At 41.0% G+C, this 23,800-nt stretch overlaps 1 protein-coding gene across 2 annotated transcripts in view; it reads left to right on the forward strand.

Annotated features, from left to right (window-relative positions):
• LOC126068913 (thymosin beta-15A) overlaps window positions 1-23,542 on the forward strand; it is a 42,042-nt gene extending 18,500 nt beyond the window's left edge. Inside the window, exons 1-3 of one of the 2 annotated variants that reach the window (XM_049871633.1) lie at window positions 20,301-20,386; window positions 21,878-21,982; window positions 23,120-23,542. In XM_049871633.1, the coding sequence (XP_049727590.1) occupies window positions 21,883-21,982; window positions 23,120-23,157 (138 nt within the window). In that variant the 5' untranslated portion in view covers window positions 20,301-20,386; window positions 21,878-21,882 and the 3' untranslated portion in view covers window positions 23,158-23,542. Of the gene's footprint in view, window positions 1-20,300; window positions 20,387-21,877; window positions 21,983-23,119 lie in introns of those variants that run through there. The other variant, XM_049871634.1, reaches the window with a different exon arrangement.
• Window positions 23,543-23,800: the final 258 nt, after the last annotated feature.

Consider the following 23,800-nt stretch of genomic DNA (forward strand, 5'->3'; position numbering starts at 1 on the left):
TGGCTGGGTAGAGAGCCAGAGGCCATATTGCCACCTGATATCAGTTTGATTTCAGTGAAGGGGGGAGCGCAGGGTTCAATCAATCATGTTAAGATTAGCCAATGGTTGGTCTTCTATATTTCTCCCTCCGCTTCTCTTTATAAGCCCCAGCCTACCTAGCTTTTCCAAGCCATTTGCTTTTTCTAGAATTGATATAATCTCCCTATATCCATGTAGAATAACTGCTCAGAATAAACCTTATGTGAAATTTCAATGAGTTTTGATTATTTTTAACAAATGTGATAACAGTTACAATTTCGCTTCTGTCCTTATAAATACTGAATTACACAAATATCATTGAAAAGTCTTTCCTTTCTTCACTCGTTCACGATACCAATTCTGTTCAATATCAAGTATTCAAATATACTTGGGCCTGTTTTGGGCCTCTCTGTTCTGTACTATTTTTCTATTTCTCTAACCTAGTGCCAATATATCATACTCATCATGTAGGATTGCTATGAGTTGGAATCGACTCGACGGCAATGGGTTTGGTTTGGTGCCAGTATGGCTTTGCCTTAATTACTGTAGCTTTGTAATAAGCCTTGATATCTGATAGGAAAGTCTTCCCACCTCGTTCTTTTTTTCCAAAAGAGTTTAACTCCTCTTCTCAATACCTGCAAAAATAAATCCTGAGATTTTATTTTCTACAAAAAGTACTGTTGAGATATTTATTTCCACAAAAGTGACTTTTGAGTTTTAATGCAAACAAATAATGGTTGAAACTCTCATTTTAATGTTTCTCAATAAGTTTCATAATATTCTTTATAGTATCTAACATATCTTTTGTTAGATCTTTATTAGTTACATACTTTTTAAAAAATTCTAACAAAGAAAAGTCTCAGATATGGGATTATTGTGAATTTCTTATAAGTAATGCTTTTCTGTTTTATGAGAAAATAGATGTTGTCGTTAGGTGCTGTTGAGTCGGCTCTGACTCATAGCGACCCTATGCACAACAGAATGGTAGGTACACTGCCTGGTCCTGTGCCATCCTCACAATCGTAGTTATGCTTGAGCTCATTGTTGCAGCCACTGTGTCAATCCACCTTCTTAAGAAATCAGTTTATATATTTTGATCCCTCATGTTTACATATTATTGAACGAGCAGGGACACCCAGGGCCCATGGTGAATTGCCGATCTCAACAATACCCCATTCATATATGGGGAGATTTGATGTCATAAAATGCCAATTCTTCTCAAATTAATTCAATAAATCCAATATTCAATTTAGTACATAAATTCAAATTCCACAGGCCCATTATTCTGTGGCCCTTGACAAATTGATTATAAAATTGGAAAAAAAATGAGAAATTGATATATGAAAAATGTGACATTGCAAAAGAGTGGAGAAACAATGGATAATTTAATAAATGTGATTGGTACCATTGATTTTCCTTATGGGAAAAATTCAGATCCATGCCTTACACAAAAATAAAATCTAGATGTAAAAAAAGACTCAAAGAACGTGACCAAAATACAAAAACCAATAAAAAATATAGATAAAAATCATAATATCCTCAGAGTAGGGAAGCATATCCTGGAACAAAACCCAAAGACACAACTTTTGAAGTAAAAATTGGTACATTTGATTCCATAAAAAATTGTATAATAAAAGACACAAGAAACAAAATTGAAGTTTAAAGACAAACAGCAATTGCTAGTGCCTGGGATCTTAAAGGAACCGCTGGTGGCATAGTGGTTAAGTGCTAAGGCTGATAACCAAAAGGTTGGCAGTTCAAATCCACCAGGTGCTCCTTGGAAACTCTACGGGGCAGTTCTACTCCGTCCTATGGGGTCGCCATGAGTCAGAATCAACTCCACGGCAACGGGGGTGGGGGTGGATCATAAAAGATTGCAAGGGACCATCCAAGACACAACAATTGGTCTGTATTTGCCTGGAGCAACAGAGGAAGAAGGAAAGTCAGGATAGGAGGAGGATATGGAACATGTGGCTGATTGCCTCCATTAACACCCGCCTCTCTTGCCATGAGGCCAGAAGAACTGGATGGTACCCAGCTACCATTACTGTATATTTTGGTCAAAGATTCTATGGAAGAATCCTGATCAAAAGGAGGAAAACGCAGAGCAGAATTTAAATTCTCATAGGCTCCAGACCTTCCAGAGCCACGGGAGCTGGATGAACCCCTGACACTATTGCCCTGAGATAATCTTTAAAACCTAAACCAAAAATACCCCCTGAAGTCTACTTAAAAACAAACAATAGCTAACTGGTTAAAAATGTCTTCCCTGAGCATTATGCTCTACTAAGAACTACCTATATGGGATCAAAGTGACAAAAGGAACTCAAAAGGTTAGATAGGAACTTTAGGGGGCAGTGAATTTATGTTAATGGAGGAGGAACAACTCAGAAAAGGAGGATGAGAACGGTTGCACGACTTGAAGAACGTAATCAATGTCACTGAATTGTGCGTGTAGAAATGGGTGAATTGGTGTATGTTCTCCTGTGTATATTCTCAACAACAAAATAAATAAAAAACTAAATTAAGTTGTACTTAAAAAAAAAAAGACAAGCAATAATTGGTGCGAGCTTTTTGGAAAGCTAGTTGGCTATCTCTACTAAAACTGAATATATGCATACCCAGTGACCAGCAATCTCACTCCTAGGCGTCAATTCTTCAGCCTTCCTTATTCATTGTCCAGCTTTCGCATGCATATGAGGTGATTGAAAACGCCATGGCTTGGGTCAGGTGCACCATAATCCTCAGACTGACATCTTTGCTCTTCAACACTTTAAAGAGGTCTTTTGCAGCCCATTTGCCCAATGCAATGCGTCTTTCAATTTCCTGACTGCTGCTTCCACGGGCGTTGTTTGTGGATCCAAGTAAAATGAAATCCTTGACAACTTCGATCTTTTCTCCATTTATCATGATGTTGCTTATTGGTCCAGTTGTGAGGATTTTTGTTTTCTTTATGTTGAGGTGTAATCCATAGCAAAGGCTCTGGTCTTTGATCTTCATCAGTAAGTGCTTCAAGTCCTCTTCACTTTCAGTGAGCAAGGTTCTGTCATCTGCATAACACAAGTTGTTAATGAGTCTTCCTCCAATCCTGATGCCGCATTCTTCTTCGTATAGAATGGACCTGCAAATTGTGATACGTTCATACAATGAAATGAGATGCAGAAAGGAGAACAAATGAACTATAAATATATATGGCAAGATGGATGATTCTCACAAACCTCATGCTGAGCAGAAGAATCCAGGCGCTACAGAGTCTATGTTGAATGATTTCATTTATATGAAGTACAGAAGAGGCAAAACTAATCAACGCTGTGAGAAGTGAGGAGAGTGGTTACTGTGTGCCTGGGCATAGCTACTGGAATAGGGCACAGGAGAGGCTTCTGGGGGACTGGTTGTGTTCTCTGTCTTAATTGGGAGGGGGGTTACACACGTGTCTTCACTTTGTGAACATTCATCAAGATATGTCTACTTTCCTGTATGTACGTTGTCCTTAAATAAGACATTTTGAAAACTAGCCTAATAGGATACTACTTTCTTACGTACGGGTTCTCTAACCAATCTAATTATATGTTACCAAAAGTCATTTTTTACTTCACAAAGATTTAGTCTAAATTCACTTCTTAATCAACAAAATGTGAGTGCAAAATAATAATAATCAACAACAGATTCAGAATTTTTTTGTAAAATATATTACAGAGCAATAATTAGAATACAGAGTATGTAAGGAACCCATAAAGAACAATACTAAAAAGACAAATGAAAAGGAATTGGGGCCAAGGATATGAAAAGGCAATTCACAGAAGAGGAAATAAGTATGGCTAGAAAAACCTATAAATCGATGTTCACCCTCATGAAATAATCTAGGAAATACAGGTTTAAACACTAGGGAGATGCTAATTTTCACCCATTAGAATGGCAAAAAGAAGACTGAAAATACTAAACATAGGCAAGAAATGTGGGGGAAATGTGAAACCTTCTACACTGCCAATATGAGTGTTGTTGTTAGGTGCAGTCAAGTCAGTTCTGACTCATAGTGACCATATGTACCACAGAATGAAACACTGCCAGTCCTGCGCCATCCTTAAAATCAGTGCTATGCTTGAGCTCATTGTTGCAGCCACTGTGTCAATCTACCTCCTTGAGGGTCTTCCTCTTTTCCACTGACTCTGCAAGCATAATGTCCTTTTCCAAGGACTGATCCCTCCTGACAACATGTCCAAAGTATATAAGATGCAGTCCTGCCCTCCCTGCTTCTAAGGAGCATTCTGGTTGTACTTCTTCCAAGACAGATTTGTTCCTTCTTTTGGCAGTCCCTGGTATGTTCAATATTCTTCGACAACACCACAATTCAAAGGATTCAGTTCTACTTTGATCTTCATTATTCATTGTCCAGCTTTCATATGCATATGATGCAATTGAAAATACCATGGCTCCGGTCAGGCGCACCTTAGTCTTCAAGGTGACATCTTTGCTTTTCAACCCTACAAAGAGTTCTTTGCAGCAGATTTGCCCAATGCAATGTGTCTTTTGATTTTTTTTAATAATTTTTATTGTGCTTTAACTGAAAGTTTACAAATCAAGTCAGTCTGTCACATATAAGCTTCTATACACGTTACTCCATACTCCCACTTACTCTCCCCCTAATGAGTCAGCCTGCTCCCTGCTTCCAGTCTCTCCTTTCGTGACAATTTTGCCAGTTTCTAATCCTCTCTACCCTCCTATCTCCCCTCCAGACAGGAGATGCCAACAAAGTCTCAAGTGTCCACCTGATACAAGTAGCTCACTCTTCATCAGCATCTCTCTCCAACCCATTGTCCAGTCCCTTCCATGTCTGATGGGTTGTCTTCGAGAATGGTTCCTGTCCTGGGCCAACAGAAGGTTTGGGGACCATGACCACCGGGATTCCTCTAGTCTCAGTTAGACCATTAAGTCTGGTCTTTTTATGAGAATTTGGGGCCTGCATCCCACTCTTCTCCTGCTCCCTCAGGGGTTCTCTGTTGTGCTCCCTGTCAGGGCAGTCATCAGTTGTGGCCAGGCACCATCTAGTTCTTCTGGTCTCAGGATGATGTAAGTCTCTGGTTCATGTGGCCCTTTCTGTCTCTTGGGCTCACAGTTATCGTGTGACCTTGATGTTCTTCATTCTCCTTTGATCCAGGTGGGTTGAGACCAATGCATGCATCTTAGATGACCGCGTGTTAGCATTTAAGACCCCAGACGCCACACTTCAAAGTGGGATGCAGAATGTTTTCATAATAGAATTATTTTGTCAATTGACTTAGAAGTTCCCTTAAGCCATAGTCCCCAAACCCCCGCCCTTGCTCCACTGACCTTTGAAGCATTCAGTTTATCCCGGAAACTTCTTTGCTTTTGGTCCAGTCCAGTTGAGCTGACCTTCCGTGTATTGAGTATTGTCCTTCCCTTCACCTAAAGTAGTTCTTATCTACTAACTAATCCATAAATAACCCTCTCCCACCCTCCCTCCCTCCCCACCTCATAACCACAAAAGTATGTGTTCTTCTCAGTTTATACTATTTCTCAAGATCTTATAATAGTGGTCTTATACAATATTTGTCCTTTTGCCTCTGACTAATTTCACTCAGCATAATGCCTTCCAGGTTCCTCCATGTTATGAAATATTTCACAGATTCCTCACTGTTCTTTATCGATGCGTAGTATTCCATTGTGTGAATATACCACAATTTATTTACCCATTCATCTGTTGATGGACACCTTGGTTGCTTCCAGCTTTTTGCTAGCTATTGTAAACAGAGCTGCAATAAACATGGGTGTGCATATATCTGTTGGTGTAAAGGCTCTTATTTCTCTAGGGTATATTCCAAGGAGTGGGATTTCTGGGTTGTATGGTAGTTCTATTTCTAACTTTTTAAGAAAACGCCAGATACATTTCCAAAGTGGTTGTACCATTTTACACTCCCACCAGCAGTGTATAAGAGTTCCAATCTCTCCACAGCCTCTCCAACATTTATTGTTTTGTGTTTTTTGGATTAATGCCAGCCTTGTTGGAGTGAGATGGAATCTCATCGTAGTTTTAATTTGCATTTCTCTCATGGCTAATGATCAAGAGCATTTTCTCACGTATCTGTTAGCTGCCTGAATATCTTCTTTAGTGAAGTGCGTGTTCATATCCTTTGCCCACTTTTTGATTGGGTTGTTTGTCTTTTGTGGTTGAGTTTTGACAGAATCATATAGATTTTAGAGATCAGGCGCTGGTCGGAGATGTCATAGCTGAAAATTCTTTCCCAGTCTGTAGGTGGTCTTTTTACTCTTTTGGTGAAGTCTTTAGATGAGCATAGGTGTTTGATTTTTAGGAGCTCCCAGTTATCTGGTTTCTCTTCGTCATCTTTGGTAATGTTTTGTATTCTGTTCATGCCTTGTATCAGGGCTCCTAACGTTGCGCCTATTTTTTCTTCGATGATCTTTATTGTTTTAGTCTTTATGTTTAGGTCTTTGATCCACTTGGAGTTAGTTTTTGTGCATGGTGTGAGGTAAGGGTCCTGTTTCATTTTTTTGCAAATGGATATCCAGTTATGCCAGCACCATTTGTTAAAAAGACTATCTTTTCCCCAATTAACTGACACTGGGCCTTTGTCAAATATCAGGTGCTCATATATGGATGGATTTATATCTGGGTTCTCAATTCTGTTCCATTGGTCTATGTGTCTGTTGTTGTACCAGTACCAGGCTGTTTTGACTACTGTGGTGGTATAATAGCTTCTAAAATCAGGTAGAGTGAGGCCTCCCACTTTCTTCTTCTTTTTCAGTAATGCTTTACTTATCCGGGGCTTCTTTCCCTTCCATATGAAGTTGGTGATTTGTTTCTCCATCACATTAAAAAATGTCATTAAAATTTGGATCGGAAGTGCATTGTATGTATAGATGGCCTTTGATAGAATAGACATTTTTACTATGTTAAGTCTTCCTATCCATGAGCAAGGTATGTTTTTCCACTTATGTAGGTCCTTTTTAGTTTCTTGCACTAGTACTTTGTAGTTTTCTTTATATAGGTCTTTTACATCTTTGGTAAGATTTATTCCTAAGTATTTTATCTTCTTGGGGGCTACTGTGAATGGTATTGATTTGGTGATTTCCTCTTTGATGTTCTTTTTGTTGATGTAGAGGAATCCAAGTGGTTTTTGTATGTTTATCTTGTAACCTGAGACTCTGCCAAAATCTTCTATTAGTTTCAGTAGTTTTCTGGAGGATCCCTTAGGGTTTTCTGTGTATAAGATCATGTCATCTGCAAATAGAGATAATTTTACTTCCTCCTTGCCAATCCGGATGCCCTTTATTTCTTTGTCTAGCCTAATTGCTCTGGCTAGGACCTCTAGCACAATGTTGAATAAGAGCGGTGATAAAGGGCATCCTTGTCTGGTTCCCGTTCTCAAGGGAAATGCTTTCAGGCTCTCTCCATTTGGAGTGATGTTGGCTGTTGGCTTTGTATTCCTAATTTGCTGAGAGTTTTTATCATGAATGGGTGTTGGACTTTGTCAAATGCCTTTTCTGCATCAATTGATAAGATCATGTGGTTTTTGTCTTTTGTTTTATTTATATGGTGGATTACATTAATGGTTTTTCTAATATTAAACCAGCCTTGCATACCTGGTATAAATCCTACTTGGTCGTGGTGGATTTTTTTTTGATATGTTGTTGAATTCTATTGGCTAGAATTTTGTTGAAGATTTTTGCATCTATGTTCATGAGGGATATAGGTCTGTAATTTTCTTTTTCTGTGGTGTCTTTACCTGGTTTTGGTATCAGGGATATGGTGGATTCATAGAGTGAGTTAGGTAGTATTCCATAATTTTCTATGCTTTGAAATACCTTTAGTAGTAGTGGTGTTAATTCTTCTCTGAAAGTTTGGTAGAACTCTGCAGTGAAGCCGTCCGGGCCAGGACTTTTTTTTGTTGGGAATTTTTTGATTACTGTTTCAATCTCTTTTTTTGTTATGGGGCTATTTAGTTGTTCTACTTCTGATTGTGTTAGTTTAGGTAGGTAGTGTTTTTCTAGGAATTCATCCATTTCTTCTAGGTTTGCAAATTTGTTAGAGTACAATTTTTCGTAATAATCTGATATGATTCTTTTAATTTCAGTTGGGTCTGTTGTGATGTGGCCCATCTCGTTTCTTATTCAGGTTATCTGTTTCCTTTCCTGTATTTCTTTAGTCAGTCTGGCCAATGGTTTATCAATTTTGTTAATTTTTTCAAAGAACCAGGTTTTGGCTTTGTTAATTCTTTCAATTGTTTTTCTGTTCTCTGATTTATTTAGTTCAGCTCTAATTTTTATTATTTGTTTTCTTCTGGTGCCTGATGGATTCTTTTGTTGCTCACTTTCTATTTGTTCAAGTTGTCGGGACAGTTCTCTGATTTTGGCTCTTTCTTCTTTATGTATGTGTGCATTTATTGATATAAATTGACCTCTGAGCACTGCTTTTGCTGTGTCCCAGAGGTTTTGATATGAAGTGTTTTCATTCTTGTTGCATTCTATGAATTTCTTTATTCCCTCCTTAATGTCCTCTATAACCCAGTCTTTTTTGAGCAGGGTATTGTTCAGGTTCCAAGTATTTGATTTCTTTTCCCTAATTTTTCTGTTATTGATTTCCACTTTTATGGCCTTGTGGTCTGAGAAGATGCTTTGTAATATTTCAATGTTTTGGATTCTGCAAAGGTTTGTTTTATGACCTAATATGTCATCTATTCTAGAGAATGTTCCATGTGCACTAGAAAAAAAAAGTATACTTTGCAGCTTTTGGGTGGAGTGTTCTGTATAAGTCTATGAGGTCAAGTTGGTTGATTGTAGCAATTAGGTCTTCCGTGTCTCTATTGAGCTTCTTACTGGAAGTCCTGTCCTTCTCCGAAAGTGGTGTGTTGAAGTCTCCTACTATAATTGTGGAGGTGTCTATCTCACTTTTCAGTTCTGTTGAAGTTTGTTTTACGTATCTTGAAGCCCTGTCATTGGTGCATAAATATTTAATATGGTTATATCTTCCTGGTCTATCGTCCCTTTAATCATTATGTAGTGTCTTTCTTTATCCTTTGTGGTGGATTTAACTTTAAAGTCTATCTTGTCAGAAACTAATATTGCTACTCCTGCTCTTTTTTCTTCTTGTTTGCTTGATATATTTTTTCCATCCTTTGAGTTTTAGTTTGTTTGTGTCTCTAAGTCTAAGGTGTGTCTCTTGTAGGCAGCATATAGACAGATCGTGTTTCTTTATCCAGTCTGAGACTCTCTGTCTCTTTATTGGTGCATTTAGTCCATTTACATTCAGCCTAATTATAGATAAGTATGTGTTTAGTGCTGTCATTTTGATACCTTTTTGTGTGTGTTGTTGACAATTTCATTTTTCCACTTAGTTTTTTGTGCTGAGACGTTTTTCTTTGTAAATTGTGTGTTCTTCATTTTCATAGTAGTTGAATTTATGTTTGCTGAGTCATTATGTTTTTCTTGGTTTTTATTTTGAGTTATGGAGTTGTTATACCTCTTTGTGGTTACCTTAATATTTACCCCTATTTTTCTAAGTAAAAACCTAACTTGTATTGTCCTATATCGCCTTGTTTCCCTCTCCATATGGCAGTTCTATGCCACCTGTATTTAGTCCCTCTTTTTGATTATTGTGATCTTTTACATATTGACTTCAATGATTCCCTGCTTTGAGAATTTTTTTCTTTTTTAAAATTAATCTTAATTTGTTTTTGTGATTTCCCTATTTGAGTTGATATCAGGATGTTCTGTTCTGTGACCTTGTGTTGTGCTGGTATCTGATATTATTGATTTTCTGACCAATTTCCTTTAGTATTTCTTGTAGCTTTGGTTTGGTTTTTGCAAATTCTCTAAGCTTGTGTTTATCTGTAAATGTTTTAATTTCACCTTCATATTTGAGAGAAAGTTTTGCTGGATATATGATCCTTGTCTGGCAGGTTTTCTCCTTCAGTGCTCTGTATATGTCATCCCATTGCCTTCTTGACTGCCTGGTTTCTGCTGAGTACTCTGAACTTATTCTTATTGATTCTCCTTTGTAGGAGACCTTTCTTTTCTCCCTGGCTGCTTTTAAAATTTTCTCTTTATCTTTGGTTTTGGCAAGTTTGATGATAATATGTCTTGGTGATTTTCTTTTTGGATCAATCTTATATGGGGTTCGATGAGCATCTTGGATAGATATCCTTTCGTCTTTCATAATGTCAGGGAAGTTTTCTGCCAACAGATCTTCAACTATTCTCTCTGTATTTTCTGTTGTCCCTCCCTGTTCTGGGACTCCAATCACACTCAAGTTATTCTTCTTGATAGAGTCCCACATGATTGTTAGGGTTTCTTCATTTTTTTTAATTCTTTTATCTGATTTTTTTTTCAGCTATATTGATGTCAATTCCCTTGTCCTCCAGGTCCCCCACTCTGCATTCCAATTGCTCGAGTCTGCTCCTCTGACTTCCTATTAAGTTGTCTAATTCTCTAATTTTACTGTTAATCTTTTGGATTTCTGAATGCTCTCTTTCTATGGATTCTTGCAGCTTATTAATTTTTTCACTATGTTCTTGAATAATCTTTTGATTTCTTCAACTGCTTTATCAGTGTGTTCCTTGGCTTTTTCTGTAGATTGCCTTATTTCATTTATGAGGTCATCCCTGATGTCTTGAAGCATTCTGTAAATTAGTTTTTTATATTCTGCATCTGACAATTCCAGGATTGTATCTTCATTTGGGAACGATTTTGATTCTTTAGTTTGTGGAGTTTTAGAAGCAATCATGGTCTGCTTCTTTATGTGGTTTGATGTCGACTGCTGTCTCCGAGCCATCTATAAGATATTGTAGTGATTTATTTTATATTTGCTCACTGAGTCTTATCTTGTTTTGTTATCTTTCAATATATGTAGATGGGCTACTAGATTGCACTGTCTTGATTGTTGTAGCCCTTGAATCACTTATGTCCTATTACCAGCTGGTTTGGGCTGTTACCAGATATATAAGTCTAAGAGTCCGTTCACTATTCTTGAGTAGAATCTGATTTTCGGTCACCAAGTGTGTGGTGCAGACTGTCACCTATCCACCTAGAGGAGTAGTGGTGATAGTTGTGTGCACCAGATTCTAGTAGCAGCAGGGGGTCACACTCCAGGGGGGCAGGATGCTGACAGGCTTCCCCCAAGTGCCAGCGAGGTAGGTGTGTCTGTATTCCTAAAGCACTTCGGTGGGTGGGCTCTGCAGCTGTACCTTAGGCCCCCAATGCAAGTACCTCTACAGATTGGTAGGTGTCACCATCCTTAGACCCCTAAGGCAGGAGGCTAGGTGGTCTGGGGGGAGCTTCAGCCCTTAGTTCCCTGTTGTGGGTCAGTGAGGGCTCTGTTGAATACACAGAGATATCAGACCTGGGAAACTTGTCTTTCCAGTAATCTGCTAAAACAATCACAGTCAGATCCCTATCAGAATTGCCTTTGCATTATAATACCTACCTTGTTCCCTGTAGGGATGAAAGCCCAAGACTGTGGATCTCATATGCTTGGCTGGAGCTGGTTCTGTATTTAGTCCAATTAGGGAAGGATATTTGGTCCCTGGGTTTTTTTGTAGCTGCTTCTCTCAGGCCAGGAGAATGGGTTAGGAAAAGACCAAAATAGAAAAAAGAAAAACCGCAGAGCAGTTCACTCTCTGGTCCAGGAAATTCCAATGTTAATGAAGCCTCCTGGGAAGGGGAGAGGAGGGATCAGATACATAGCACCCCGGAATATAGACAAAGTTACTTATCTTGTTTGGTGGTGACTGTTTTATCTGAGATTCCTGAGGGGTGTGTAGGCTGTGTGCATTGGCTGGGTCGAGATTGCCCCCGAGGGTCAGGCCTGCGTCCTGTGCTTGTGCTGTCTCAGAAGCCATGGTCAGTTCCTCCGCTCCCAGTGCAAAGCCCAGCGCCAACGTTCCCTGGCTGGGACACCACACTCCAGGCTCCAAAATCAGTCACTGTCTCCCGGTGACTTCTCCTCCTGTCAGCCGCGTCGCTGCACTGCCTGTGTGCACTGGCTTGGCTTCCCCTGAGGTCACTTCTGGGGGCTAGTGCTGCCTCCCATGTTTGGCCCATCTCAGGATGCTGTGCTCAGCTCCCCTGTGCCCAGTCTGAAGCCCGGCGCCAAGGTTTTGTAACTGGGACGCTGGCTCCAGGCTCCGAAAGCAGTTGTTCCTTCCCCGTGGTTGTTCGTTCTCAGTCTCTGTCACTCAGGTCAACTGTTTAGATCTGTGTTTGATGGTCAGGGTTAGTAGCTTGTCATGTATGTGATCGATTCACTTGTTTTTCCAAGTCTTTTTTGCAAGAGGGATCCGAGGTAGCTTCTACCTAGTCAGCCATCTTGGCCCCCTCTTTTGATTTCTTGAGTACTGTTTCCATGGGTGTTGATTCTGGATCCAAGTAAAATGAAATCCTTGACAACTTCAATCTTTTCTCCATTTATCATGATGTTGCTTATTGGTACAGTTGTGAGGAATTTTGTTTTCTTTATGCTGAGCTGCAATCCATAACGAAGGTTGAAGTCTTTGATCTTCATCAGTAAGTGCTTCAAGTCCTCTTCACTTTCAGCAAGCAAAGTTGTGTCATCTGCGCAACTCAGGTTTTAATGAGTCTTCCTCCAATCCTGATGCCCCCTTCTTCTTCATATAGTCCATCTTCTCGTATTATTTGCTCAGCATACACATTGAATAGGTATGGTGAAAGGATACAACTCTGACACACACCTTTCCTGACTTTAAACCATATGGTATCCCCTTGTTCTGTTCCAACAGCTGCCTCTTGAGCCATGTACAGATTCCTCATGAGGACGATTAAGTGTTCTGGAATTCCCATTCTTCACAATGTTATCCATAATTTGTTATGATCCACACAGTTAAATGTCTTTGTGTAGTGAATAAAACACAGGTAAATATCCTTCTGGTAGTCTCTGCTTTCAGCCAGGATCCATCTGACATCAGCAATGATATCCCTGGTTCCACGTCCTCTTCTGAATCTGGCGTGAATTACTGGAAGTTCTCTGTTGATATACTGCTGCAGCCGCTTTTGAATGATCTTCAGCAAAATTTTGCTTGCATGTGATATTAATGATATTGTTCGATAATTTCCACATTTGGTTGGATCGCCTGTCTTGGGAATAGGCATAAATATGGATCTTTTCCTGTCAATTGGCCAGGGAGCCGTCTTCCAAATTTCTTGGCATAGACAAGTGAGCACTTCCAGTGCTGCATCCATTTGTTGAAAGATCTTAATTGATACTCTGTCAATACCTGGAGCCTTGTTTTTTGCCAATGCCTTCGATGTAGCTTGGACTTCTTACTTCCGTACCATCGGTTCCTGATTGTATGCTACCTCTTGAAATGGATGAACGTCAAGTAATTCTCTTTAGTATAAAATGGCTCTGTGTTTTCCTGCCATCTACTTTTGATGCTTCCTGCATCATTTAATATTTTCCCTATAGAATCCTTCAGTATTGCAACTCGAGGCTTGAATTTTTCCTTCAGTTATTTCAGCTTGAGAAACGCCGAGCGTGTTCTTCCCTTTTGGTTTTCCATCTCCAGCTCTTTGCACGTGTCATTATAATACTTTACTTTGTCTTCTCGAGACACCCTTTGAAATCTTCAGTTCTTTTACTTCATCAATTCTTCCTTTTGCTTTAGCTGCTCGACACTCAAGAGCAAGTTTCAGAGTCTCCTCTGACATCCATCTTGGTCTTTTCTTTCTTTCCTGTCTTTCAGTGACCTCTTGCTTTCTTCATGGATGATGTCCTTGATGTCATTCCACCACTCCTCTGGTCTGCGGTCACTAGTGTTCAATGCATCAAATCTATTCTTGAGATGGTCTCCAAATTCAGGTGGGATTTATACTCAAGGTCATATTTTGGCTCTCGTGGACTTGCTCTGATTTTCTTCAGTTTCAGCTTGAACTCGCAAATGAGCAATTGATGATCTGTTCCACAGTCGGCTCCTGGCCTTGTTCTGACTGATGATATCGAGCTTTTCCATCATCTCTTTCCACAGATGTAGTCAATTTGATTTCTGTGTGTTCCATCTGGCGAGGTCCATGTGTATAGTCGCCGTTTATGTTGGTGAAAGAAGGTATTTGCAGTGAAGAAGTCATTGGTCTTGAAAATTCTATCATTTGATCTCCAGCATTGTTTCCATCACCAAGGCCATATTTTCCAACTACTGATCCTTCTTCTTTGTTTCCAACTTTTGCATTCCAATCGCCAGTAATTATTAATGCATCTTGATTGCATGTTCGATCAATTTCAGACTGTAGCAGCTGATAAAAATCTTCTATTTATCTTTGGCCCTAGAGGTTGGTGCATAAATTTGAATAATAGTCGCATTAACTGGTCTTCCTTGTAGGTGTATGGATATTATCCTTTCACTGACAGCGTTGTACTTCAGGATAGATCTTGAAACATTGTTTTTGATGATGAATGCAGCACCATTCCTCTTCGAGTTGTCATTCCCAGCGTAGTAGTCTACATGATTGTTTGATTCAAAATGGCTAATACCAGTCCATTTCAGCTCACTGATGCATAGGATATCAATGTTTATGCATTCTATTTCATTTTTGATGATTTCCAATTTTCCTAGATTCATACTTTGTACATTCCAGGTTCCGATTATTAATGAATGTTTGCAGCTGTTTCTTCTCATTTTGAGTCTTGCCACATCAGCAAATGAAGGTCCCGAAAGCTTTACTCCTTTTGCGTCATTAAGGTCGACTCTACTTTGAGGAGGTACCTCTTCCCCAGTCGTCTTTTGAGTGCCTTCCAACCTGAGGGGCTCATCTTCTGGCAGTATATCAGACAATGTTCTGCTGCTATTCATAAGGTTTTCACTGGCTAATGCTTTTCAGAAGTAGACTGCCAGGTCCTTCTTCCTAGTCTGTCTTAGTCTGGAAGCTCAGCTGAAACCTGTCCTCCATAGGTGACCCTGCTGGTATCTGAATACCGATGGCATAGCTTCCAACATCACAGCAACATGCAAGCCCCTTCAATATGACAAAATGATAGATCCTGTAGCTCTCCCAATTTAAGAGGTCTGAGAGAAGAGGAGGAGCCAGCAAAGGAGACTTAGAAGGAGCACCCAGTGAGGTGGGAGTAAGCCAGGAGAGGGTGGTGTCTTAGAAGTCAAGTGAAGACAGTGAAGTAGGGAGGAAGGATTCATCAACTGTGCCAGAAGCTGCTGATATAGGTCAAGTAAGGTGAGGACTGAGAATTGACCATTGCATTGAATGATGTGGAAGTCATTCATGACCTTGACAAGAGCAATTTTAGTGGAGTAGTAGAGATGAAACCCTGAGTGGAATGGATTTAGGAGAGAATAGGAAGAGAAAATTTAGCAACAGTGAATAAAGACAACTGTTACAAGGGACAATAAATTAGTCTAAGTATATATCTGGGCGAAGAACTTTCCTGACAGATGGAACAGACACTGCAAAGGCCCTAAGACAATAGTGAGCATGGCTTGTTTGAGGAATAGCAGGGAGAACCCAACTGGGCAGAGTGAGTAAGGAAGAGAGTAGGCAGAGAGGGTAAGAGTAGTAAAAGATGGTTGTCTAGGGCTCCCTCTTGACACTAGATTGATGTAGGTAGAAGGTCGGGGGAGCGTGGTCTTAGACAGGAACACTGGTTCAAATAATGCTTTATATTGCACATGAAAACATATATGACATATATCTATGAAAGAAATATTTATCAAAGGTTAGTGTCTTAGCTAGTGCTGCTATAACACTAATACTACAAGCGGGTGGCTTTGAAGAACAGAAATTTATTTTCTCACAATTCTGGAGGCTAAAAGTCCAAATCAGGGTCTCTGCTGTGTAGAGTCTTTCTGTGACCCTAACACCTTGCAACACATTTTCTCCTACTCAAAATGGGTGATTGAGACCTTGACAAAACTAACGCCATAATGATGCTCTAAGTAATCTATAAGCATTTTTTATTGCACCAGCTGCACCGGTCTCTTCCAAAGGGGTGCGGAGCCCTCTCAGTTCCTGTGGCCTTGATCTCTCTCCTCTTCTTTGTTCTCTTGAGAAATTGCTTTCAGCCTGCAAGATGGCAGCTAGGAAGGCTGCCCGGGGCTTTTGATCTGCAACTTTCTTTTTTGCTCCTTATCTCAGTCAGCGTGGACTTGGCAGGCCAGTTCCACTAGCTGGGAGATTCTTATGTAAGCATTTTTCAGCCTGTTACAAACATACAGATTAGAGTCCAGATGTCCAACATGCATATCTTTAGTTTAATAAAGAGTTTCTTGTAGTTGTTTGGTGATGCATACGACCATCTGTGGGCTACGTGCTTAAAAACATTAGGTAATCCTAGCCAAAATGATACATAAACTCTGATGTAAAAATTGCTCTTTGGGACTCCATAGAGGCAGCCTGTGTTGCTGCTGGGTCCCCAATGATGTATACATCTCCTGAATAAGCTTTCTCTCTCTTTCTGACTTGGAGTACGTTTCATTGGCTCGACTGCTTCAGGGCATGGACCCCGATCCAGTAACACTGACCCAGTAGCACTTCCCTGTTGATAGCCCCCTGCCTTCCTTGGCTCTTGGCAATCCTCACATAGCATGTGTCTTCCCCAGTGTATGTGCATCTCTGTGTGTATGCTGCTTTTTATGTAACTCAGAAGTGATTAGGTTCAGGACACACACTGGTATGACCTTATCTGATTTATTACATTATATTAAATTTCATCATGAAAGTGATTAGATTAGATCTACAGACATAGTGGTTAGAATTCCAACACATATTTGGGGGAGGGTGGGAATAGAACTCAATCCCACAACAGGGAGCAAGGATATGAAGTAATAGCAGGTGGGGGAAAGTGGGATCAAGAGAATATACGTACAAAGATAATGCATATGTAATGATTAGAATGTATATGGATGAGGATGAAAAATAACAGCATTATTGTATCCTGATAGAAATGATCCAGTAGACAGTATAGCATTGATGATGTGGGAGATAGAGGGCAGAGAGATGGTAGCGGTATCACTGAGTCAGTATGAGAGAATGAGACCTGGTGGGCAAGTAGAGGGGCTGGCTTTAGAGGGGAGTCTGGAAATTTCCTGTATGATATCAACAGGAAGGCCTTGTGTACAGATGCAGGTGCAGGTAGGTGAAACTGTGGTGGTGGAAGTCTGTGAAAGTTCTCTTCTGGTGGTTTCAATATTCTAGCAAAACAGGAAGAAAGCTAAGAATTGGAATGGGTAGATGGTGTTGGGTGTTTGAGGAAAGAGAAGTTGTGAAATGGTAATTTAGAATAGTTAGAAAGTTAGGGGACAGGAGGCCTATAGGATGATTGCCTGGCAGGATTAAGCTCCCAATTGAGGTTTATGGTCATGAATTTAAACTGATAGTAGACGTGTGGCTGTGTGTTTTCCTCCAGTCATGTTTAGCTATGTTGGTGCAGCCTCCTTAAGGCATAATTGGGTTTAACCAGAGTTACAATTTTGGCAAGAAAGTAACACAAAGTGAGAGAGGGGTAGGATAGTGGAATGTATATGATATGTAAAGGGGGATTATAAAGATTGAGCATGATATTTGAGATAGGGAAGGAGGGGAGAGAGGACAGTAAGGGAGCAAGAGATGGTGAAAATCTGGTAGGCTCAATGATTTGGAGATACTGGTGAAGTTGAAGGATAGTGAGGTTAGAGTACCAAAGAGAGGAGATGATGGTCATTCAGAGGGATGTTTGAAACTGAGATTATGGAGGGGTTGCCATGGTTGCAATGGCAAGGTCTAGGGTATGGCCATGTGAGTGAGTAGTTGAGGTGGGGATAAATGTCATCATTAGATGAGTTTTGATGGATTTGAGTAGGATAGGGCTGGGGTAGCAGAGTTTTTAAGTGTTGGAGTAGGAAGAGGTGAGTGTCTGGGGCTTGCTGTCAACCCCAGGTGATATGGGCAGCTCAGTCTTAGGCCCAGAATACTGGTTCAAACAATGCTTCATACTGCTTCTGGAAAGCGAGATGTGTAATATCTGTACGGGTAATGATAAGAAAATGAGCTGGAAGGCTATGCATGACATTCAGGAAAGAGCTACCCCTGGGGAAGTAAGAAGGTGAATGGAAATGGGGTGAGGGTCACTTAAACCTCAACTTTTCCATAATGTTTTCATTCCTTAGGCAGGAAAAAGATAAATATAACTAAATGTTAACAACATTCAAATTTCAGAGGCCGAAACACTGGTGTTCATTATATTTAACGCCTGCAACATCATCATAGGTACTCAATAAGTATTATCTGTTGAATGAGTGTACCTTTGTGTTTTAAAAGTTTCTCCAACAAATATATAAAATTCTCAAATCCACACAAAATGCTACAGGAGCATAGAAAAAGGAATGGAGTGAGGTAGGGTGAATTGTGAGGAAGGTTTGAGAAATCCTTGATCTATGTAGATTTATGCTACCGCAGATAAACCATATGGAAGATATGGGGTGCAAGCTTAAAACATAGTCTTACTTCCATTTTATCTTAAGATCTAAGGTTCTGGGTGAGTAATCAGAAGATGACCTTGAACTATCGGATTCTCATTTTATCCCCCACTAGTAGACACTATTAGTGTCTACTACAGCGCTAGCTAGGGCTGCTAACCAAATGGTCGGCAGTTCAAATCCACCAGGTGCTCCTTGGAAACTCTGTGGGGCAATTGTACTCTGTCCTATAGGGTCGCTATGAGTCTCAATGACTCGACGGCAACGGGTTTGGTTTTTTTGGTTTTTTAATATACACTAGGTGGTGCTGCTACTCCAAAATTCTGCTATCCTGGATTTATTACCTCAATCAACAAAAAAGATCACACTCATTGCCGTCGAGTGGATTCTGACTCGTTGTGACCCTACAATACAGAATAAAATTGCTCCATAGGGCTTCCAAGGAGTGGCTGGTGGGTTCGAACTGTCACCCCCTACAAGACAGAGTAAAATTGTCCCATAGGGTTTTCAAGGCTATAATCTTTTCCGAAGCCGACTGTCACATCTTTCTGCTGCGGAGCAGTTGGTGGGTTCGATCCGCTGACCTTTTGGTTAGCAGCCAAGCACTTTAACCACTGCGCCAGGTTAAACCACTGCCAGGGCTTTTCTAGTGTCTACTGGCAACCCTGGTGGTGTAGTGGTTAAGAGTTTGGCTGCTAACCAAAATGTTAGCAGTTTAAATCCACCAGCTGCTCCTTGGAAACCCGATGGGGGCAGTTCTACTCTGTCCTATAGGGTCGCTATGATTTGGAATCGACTCTATGGCAATGGTTTTTTAAATATACTGTGCTCCAAGCAAAGTGCTAGGGATTGCGGATATAAAGATGTAAAGCCTCAGATTCCTCTGACTGCTATCATGTTCACTGGATGAGAAAATCGGAAATGTGTCTTTCACATGGGAGAGCACCACTGTCATAGAAATGTGGAAGTGAATGACCCTGAACAACCCACCCTCACCACGAGCATGCCTCCTCCACGACCTGGACAAACATCAGAAGACACTGAGCACGGTTTCCAAACCACTGTTTGGTCATCACTTCGTACTCCCACTTATAAAAAAAAAAATTGCCGTCGAGTCGATACCGATTAATAGCGACCGTATAGGACAGTGTAGAACTGCCCCATAGGGTTTCCAAGGAGCGCCTGGTGGATTTGAACTGCCAGCCTTTTGGCTAGCAGCTGTAGCACTTAACCACTATGCCACCAGGGTTTCCACTCCCACTTATATGCTTGTAAAAAATCCAGAGAGCCTGATTTAGGCTGATTCAGCTTGGATCTCGTAGTTTGCAGACGTTCCAAGTTAACTGGAACCAAAACCAAACCCGTAGCAGTCGAGCCTGACTCATAGCGACCTTATAGGACAGAGTAGAACTGCCCCATAGGGTTTCCAAAGATCACCGGATGGATTCGAACTGCCGACCTTTTGGTTAGCAGCCAAACTCTTAACAACTATGCCACCAGGATTTCCTTTCTATTGTAGAGGTTACTATTATCGTGGATGAGGATTGAAGGCAAAGCGGACCCTCAAGGCTAAAGCAGGGAGGGCCGGGAGCGGCGAGCCAGAGATCTCTTGGCCAACCAGAGGGCTGGAGCGGGGCTCGGAAAGGCGGGATCCGGTGTGACTTCAGGAGACACTGTTGCAGCGGGTAAGGTCCTAAGTAGAGGGGAGACCGTGGGCGGAGGTCTGCGAAGCTAAAACGGGAGGGGTGGGGAGGCGAGCCCAAGATGCCTCGACCAGTCAGAGAAGACTGGGGCGGGCGTGGGGCGGGGCCTGCTACCGGCTTATAATTGCAGGGTTGTGCGCGGGAACACTAACCTCGCCCTGAGTGAGAGATAGTTCATCCTAGGGTTTGGCCTTTAACGGATCTTCAAGCCTTCAGGTGAGGACGTGAGGGCTGCTGGGGCCAGAGGACGTTGGAGACCGGAGGGCGTGGGGGCTCCGGGGCTGGGCGTGCGGGGCTTTAGGAAGTTGGAGGGGCCGGGGTCGGGGCTGGCGTTTAGTGTCTGCGCCGCTGGGCGAGTCAGTGCCTTTGTCTTCTGAGGCGGCGCCTTCTGCTCGAGTTGCCGAGTCCACCCCACCCCCCGACTCCGGGGATGGGAGGGATGGGACTCCGCGGTAGAGGCCGGTCCGAGGCTACTAGCAGGGCCGCTCTGGAGTGGCTAGGCACCCAGCTCTGTTACTATTTATATATTAAGTCTTGGTTTCCCCAATTTTGGAGATTGGCGTTTGATCGCTGGGCAAAGGATGTCTTAGGGTGACTTCGACTGGATGGAGGCATATTCAGGACTTCTGGTTGATTGGGGGCCTCTGCATTCTGCCCTGGGCACTAGACGTGTCTGTACCCCACCGGGGTGGGGCCAGGCACGCGCATGAGAGCTCTGCTTTCCAGTTCCTGGAGTCCCCTATTGTCTCTTCTGGACAAACTCGAATGTTCCCAGGGCACCAGGCATTCCGTCTTGTCCACAGCCAAATTTCCTCGCCTCTTCCTTTGCGGAAAAAAATAGTGAAATAAGATTCAACTCTTTTTTTTGGTTTATCCTGTTCTGCTCAAGCCCTGGATCTAATTAGCTGCCCCTTTCTTACAACGTTTACAAACCAGTGCCTCCAAGAGATGTTGTGAGACGAGTAATTAGTTATGACCAGGTTAAATCTCCTCCTTCTCTTACTGTTTTATTGTAGCTCCTTAATCTATCTTTGAGCAGGTAAAAACGGAAATAAACTAGTGCAACTTATGCCACACTTTTTGTGTGTTACTTTCTATCCCCAAGTAAAAACATCAAAAAAATTGAATAGAAACTAAAGGCGCGCAAATACTATCATCTCCTGTTAAACCCAGTCCTTATTTTTTCTTCTATCCCTCTCAGCTCTTGTGCTTCTATCACCACCATTTTACCTTTGCTGTGATTTTAAAGGAGTCAGACATATTGGCTCCTGGTTTCTAGTGCATCTTGATCCAAAAGGCATTTGCTGTATTTTTACGCAATAAAAATACCGCTGCGTTGTAGGCGCGCTATGGTAATTTTTTTTTTACAGCAACATGTAGAGAAGAATTGGCACGGCAGAGCTTGTGAGAATGCCTCACAGGGGAGGGTGTGGTTGGCAAGCAAATGTGGAAGATGCCCGTTGTTTGCGTAAAAGTATGGTATTGCCTATCAGAAGTGGAGTAGTGATGTGGAATTGAAAATATTCTAATAAAAACATGGAAGACTTGTTGCTGTTTTCCTTTTGGAAATCATCAGGTAAAATACACATTGATACTAAGTGGCTGTAGTAAGAGTTGGCTCTGATAATAATTTGGCTCTAATAATAGTTCTGCCAGTTAGGTTTTTTTTTTTAATGTTTTTTGTTGTGGTTGTCGTTGTTGTTCTAGGCAAGATGAGTGATAAACCAGACTTGTCCGAAGTGGAGAAGTTTGACAAGTCAAAACTGAAGAAAACTAATACTGAAGAAAAAAATACTCTTCCCTCCAAGGAAAGTAAGTCATGGGGGGTTTCTAGTGGGGATGAACAATGGTAAGAGTAAATAGGTTCAGTAAATAAACTCTTCTAAGTAAAATTACCACAAAGTAAGCAATAGAGTCTTGTATTTAACAACAGTTAAAAATACCAAATAGTTGTCTTCTTATTTTTTTTTTTTACTTGGGTTATGTAAGTGGTTCTCACCTGATAGTCCCTGCTAGTAAGGGGGGAAATAAAAACTAGTTTCTTGCTGGAAAATTACTAAAACCTACATTAAAACCAATCTTGAAATAGTGGCCATAAAAAAAAAAAAACCAAACCCACTGCCCTCGAGTCGATTCCGACTCATAGCGACCCTATAGGACAGAGTAGAACTGCCCCACAGGGTTTCCAAGGAGCACCTGGCGGATTTGAACTGCCGACCTTTTGGTTAGCAGCTGAACTCTTAACTACTATGCCATCAAGGTTTCCATAGTGGACATAACACTCAGAAAATCTTAGTTTTGCCAACTTTATGATTACTTGGCATTTTTCTATGTCTAGCAATTTGGGTCCTTGATCTCATACTGAAAGAAGTGGAAAAACTCTGAGGTTTTGGTCTCCTCTGATGGCAACATAAGGCAGAAGAACAAGTTAAGATTTTGGAGATACTCAAAGCTCCCAGACTTAAGGGATCAGTTTTGCCCTCCAGAGTTAAGCCTGTTGGTGAAACTCTTAAGCGTATCCACAAAAGATGAGGGGACCTTTTTGTCATGTTACCATTACTTGAGAGTTCCAAAGTTAGTTAAAATTATCTGAATGGGTGTATTTTCCTAAATGTATAGCGATAGAGAAATCTGAAGCAAATGCTATAGTTGCTCCTCAGTCTTAGAATCATCTATGGGAAAAATGACGACAGCATAAATCTACGTTTCGAATGGAAAAAGAAGAAGAAAAAATGGTTGACGTAGATTTTCATGAGTGTCAGGTGGTTAATACACACATGCAAGCACACACATGCTTGCACACCTACTGGGAAGATTTGTGACCAAGTGCCTTGTCATTCTAACTTTAAAGCATGTATGGCAGTCTTCCATGGCTTGGCAAAGAGCTCTTTTGGAAGAAACTAGATAATCTTAAGAAAACACTCTCTTAATAAACTTTTTTTTTTCCAGCTATCCAGCAGGAGAAAGAATGTGTTCAAACATCATAAAATGGAGACCTCCTCCCAAGAGAAAATTTCAACGTTGCTTGAGTGTCTTGTTTTATAGGCTTGAGCTTTGTAAACCTATGTGTTTGTAGAGATTTTAGGCGTTTTCTGATGTCTTCTCATCCACTCTCTGGCTAAGAGGTCAGAGGTAGCCAATGCTCCATTACCTTTGTTTTTAAACTTCCCATTGGTATATAAATTCCACATGGCAAATGATCTCACCACGGAAGATCTTTGGGTGTGTAGTCCTTGCCCTCCCTACGGGGTAAGCCATTTTTAACCTTCTCCAATGGGCACCTCCATTACTCTATAATCTTCATGAAGTTCCATGTTTTTTCTGCTTCTCACAACTTATTTTCATTTCTAATGTAGCAGTAAAATTATAAAATCAGTATCTTGAGACTCCTGTGGTTCATTCTTGTTGGTCTTCTAAGGAGTGACAGCACATAAGGGTACTGTTTTCAGCCAAACAAAATGGTTGAGAGATAGCTGCTTTAGCAGATTATTCACATGGGCAATGCTCTCCTCTGTCCAGTTCAGTGGGTTCAGCCTTGGGGATCCTAGGTGCTTTTTCCCTAGAGTTGGAATCATAGAGTTAGAGAGCCTTGGAAGTAGGTGGATCAACACCAGTCAAGTGTCAATGAGG

The sequence above is a fragment of the Elephas maximus genome, chromosome X (assembly GCF_024166365.1).
Source record: "Elephas maximus indicus isolate mEleMax1 chromosome X, mEleMax1 primary haplotype, whole genome shotgun sequence".
NCBI lineage: Eukaryota > Metazoa > Chordata > Mammalia > Proboscidea > Elephantidae > Elephas > Elephas maximus.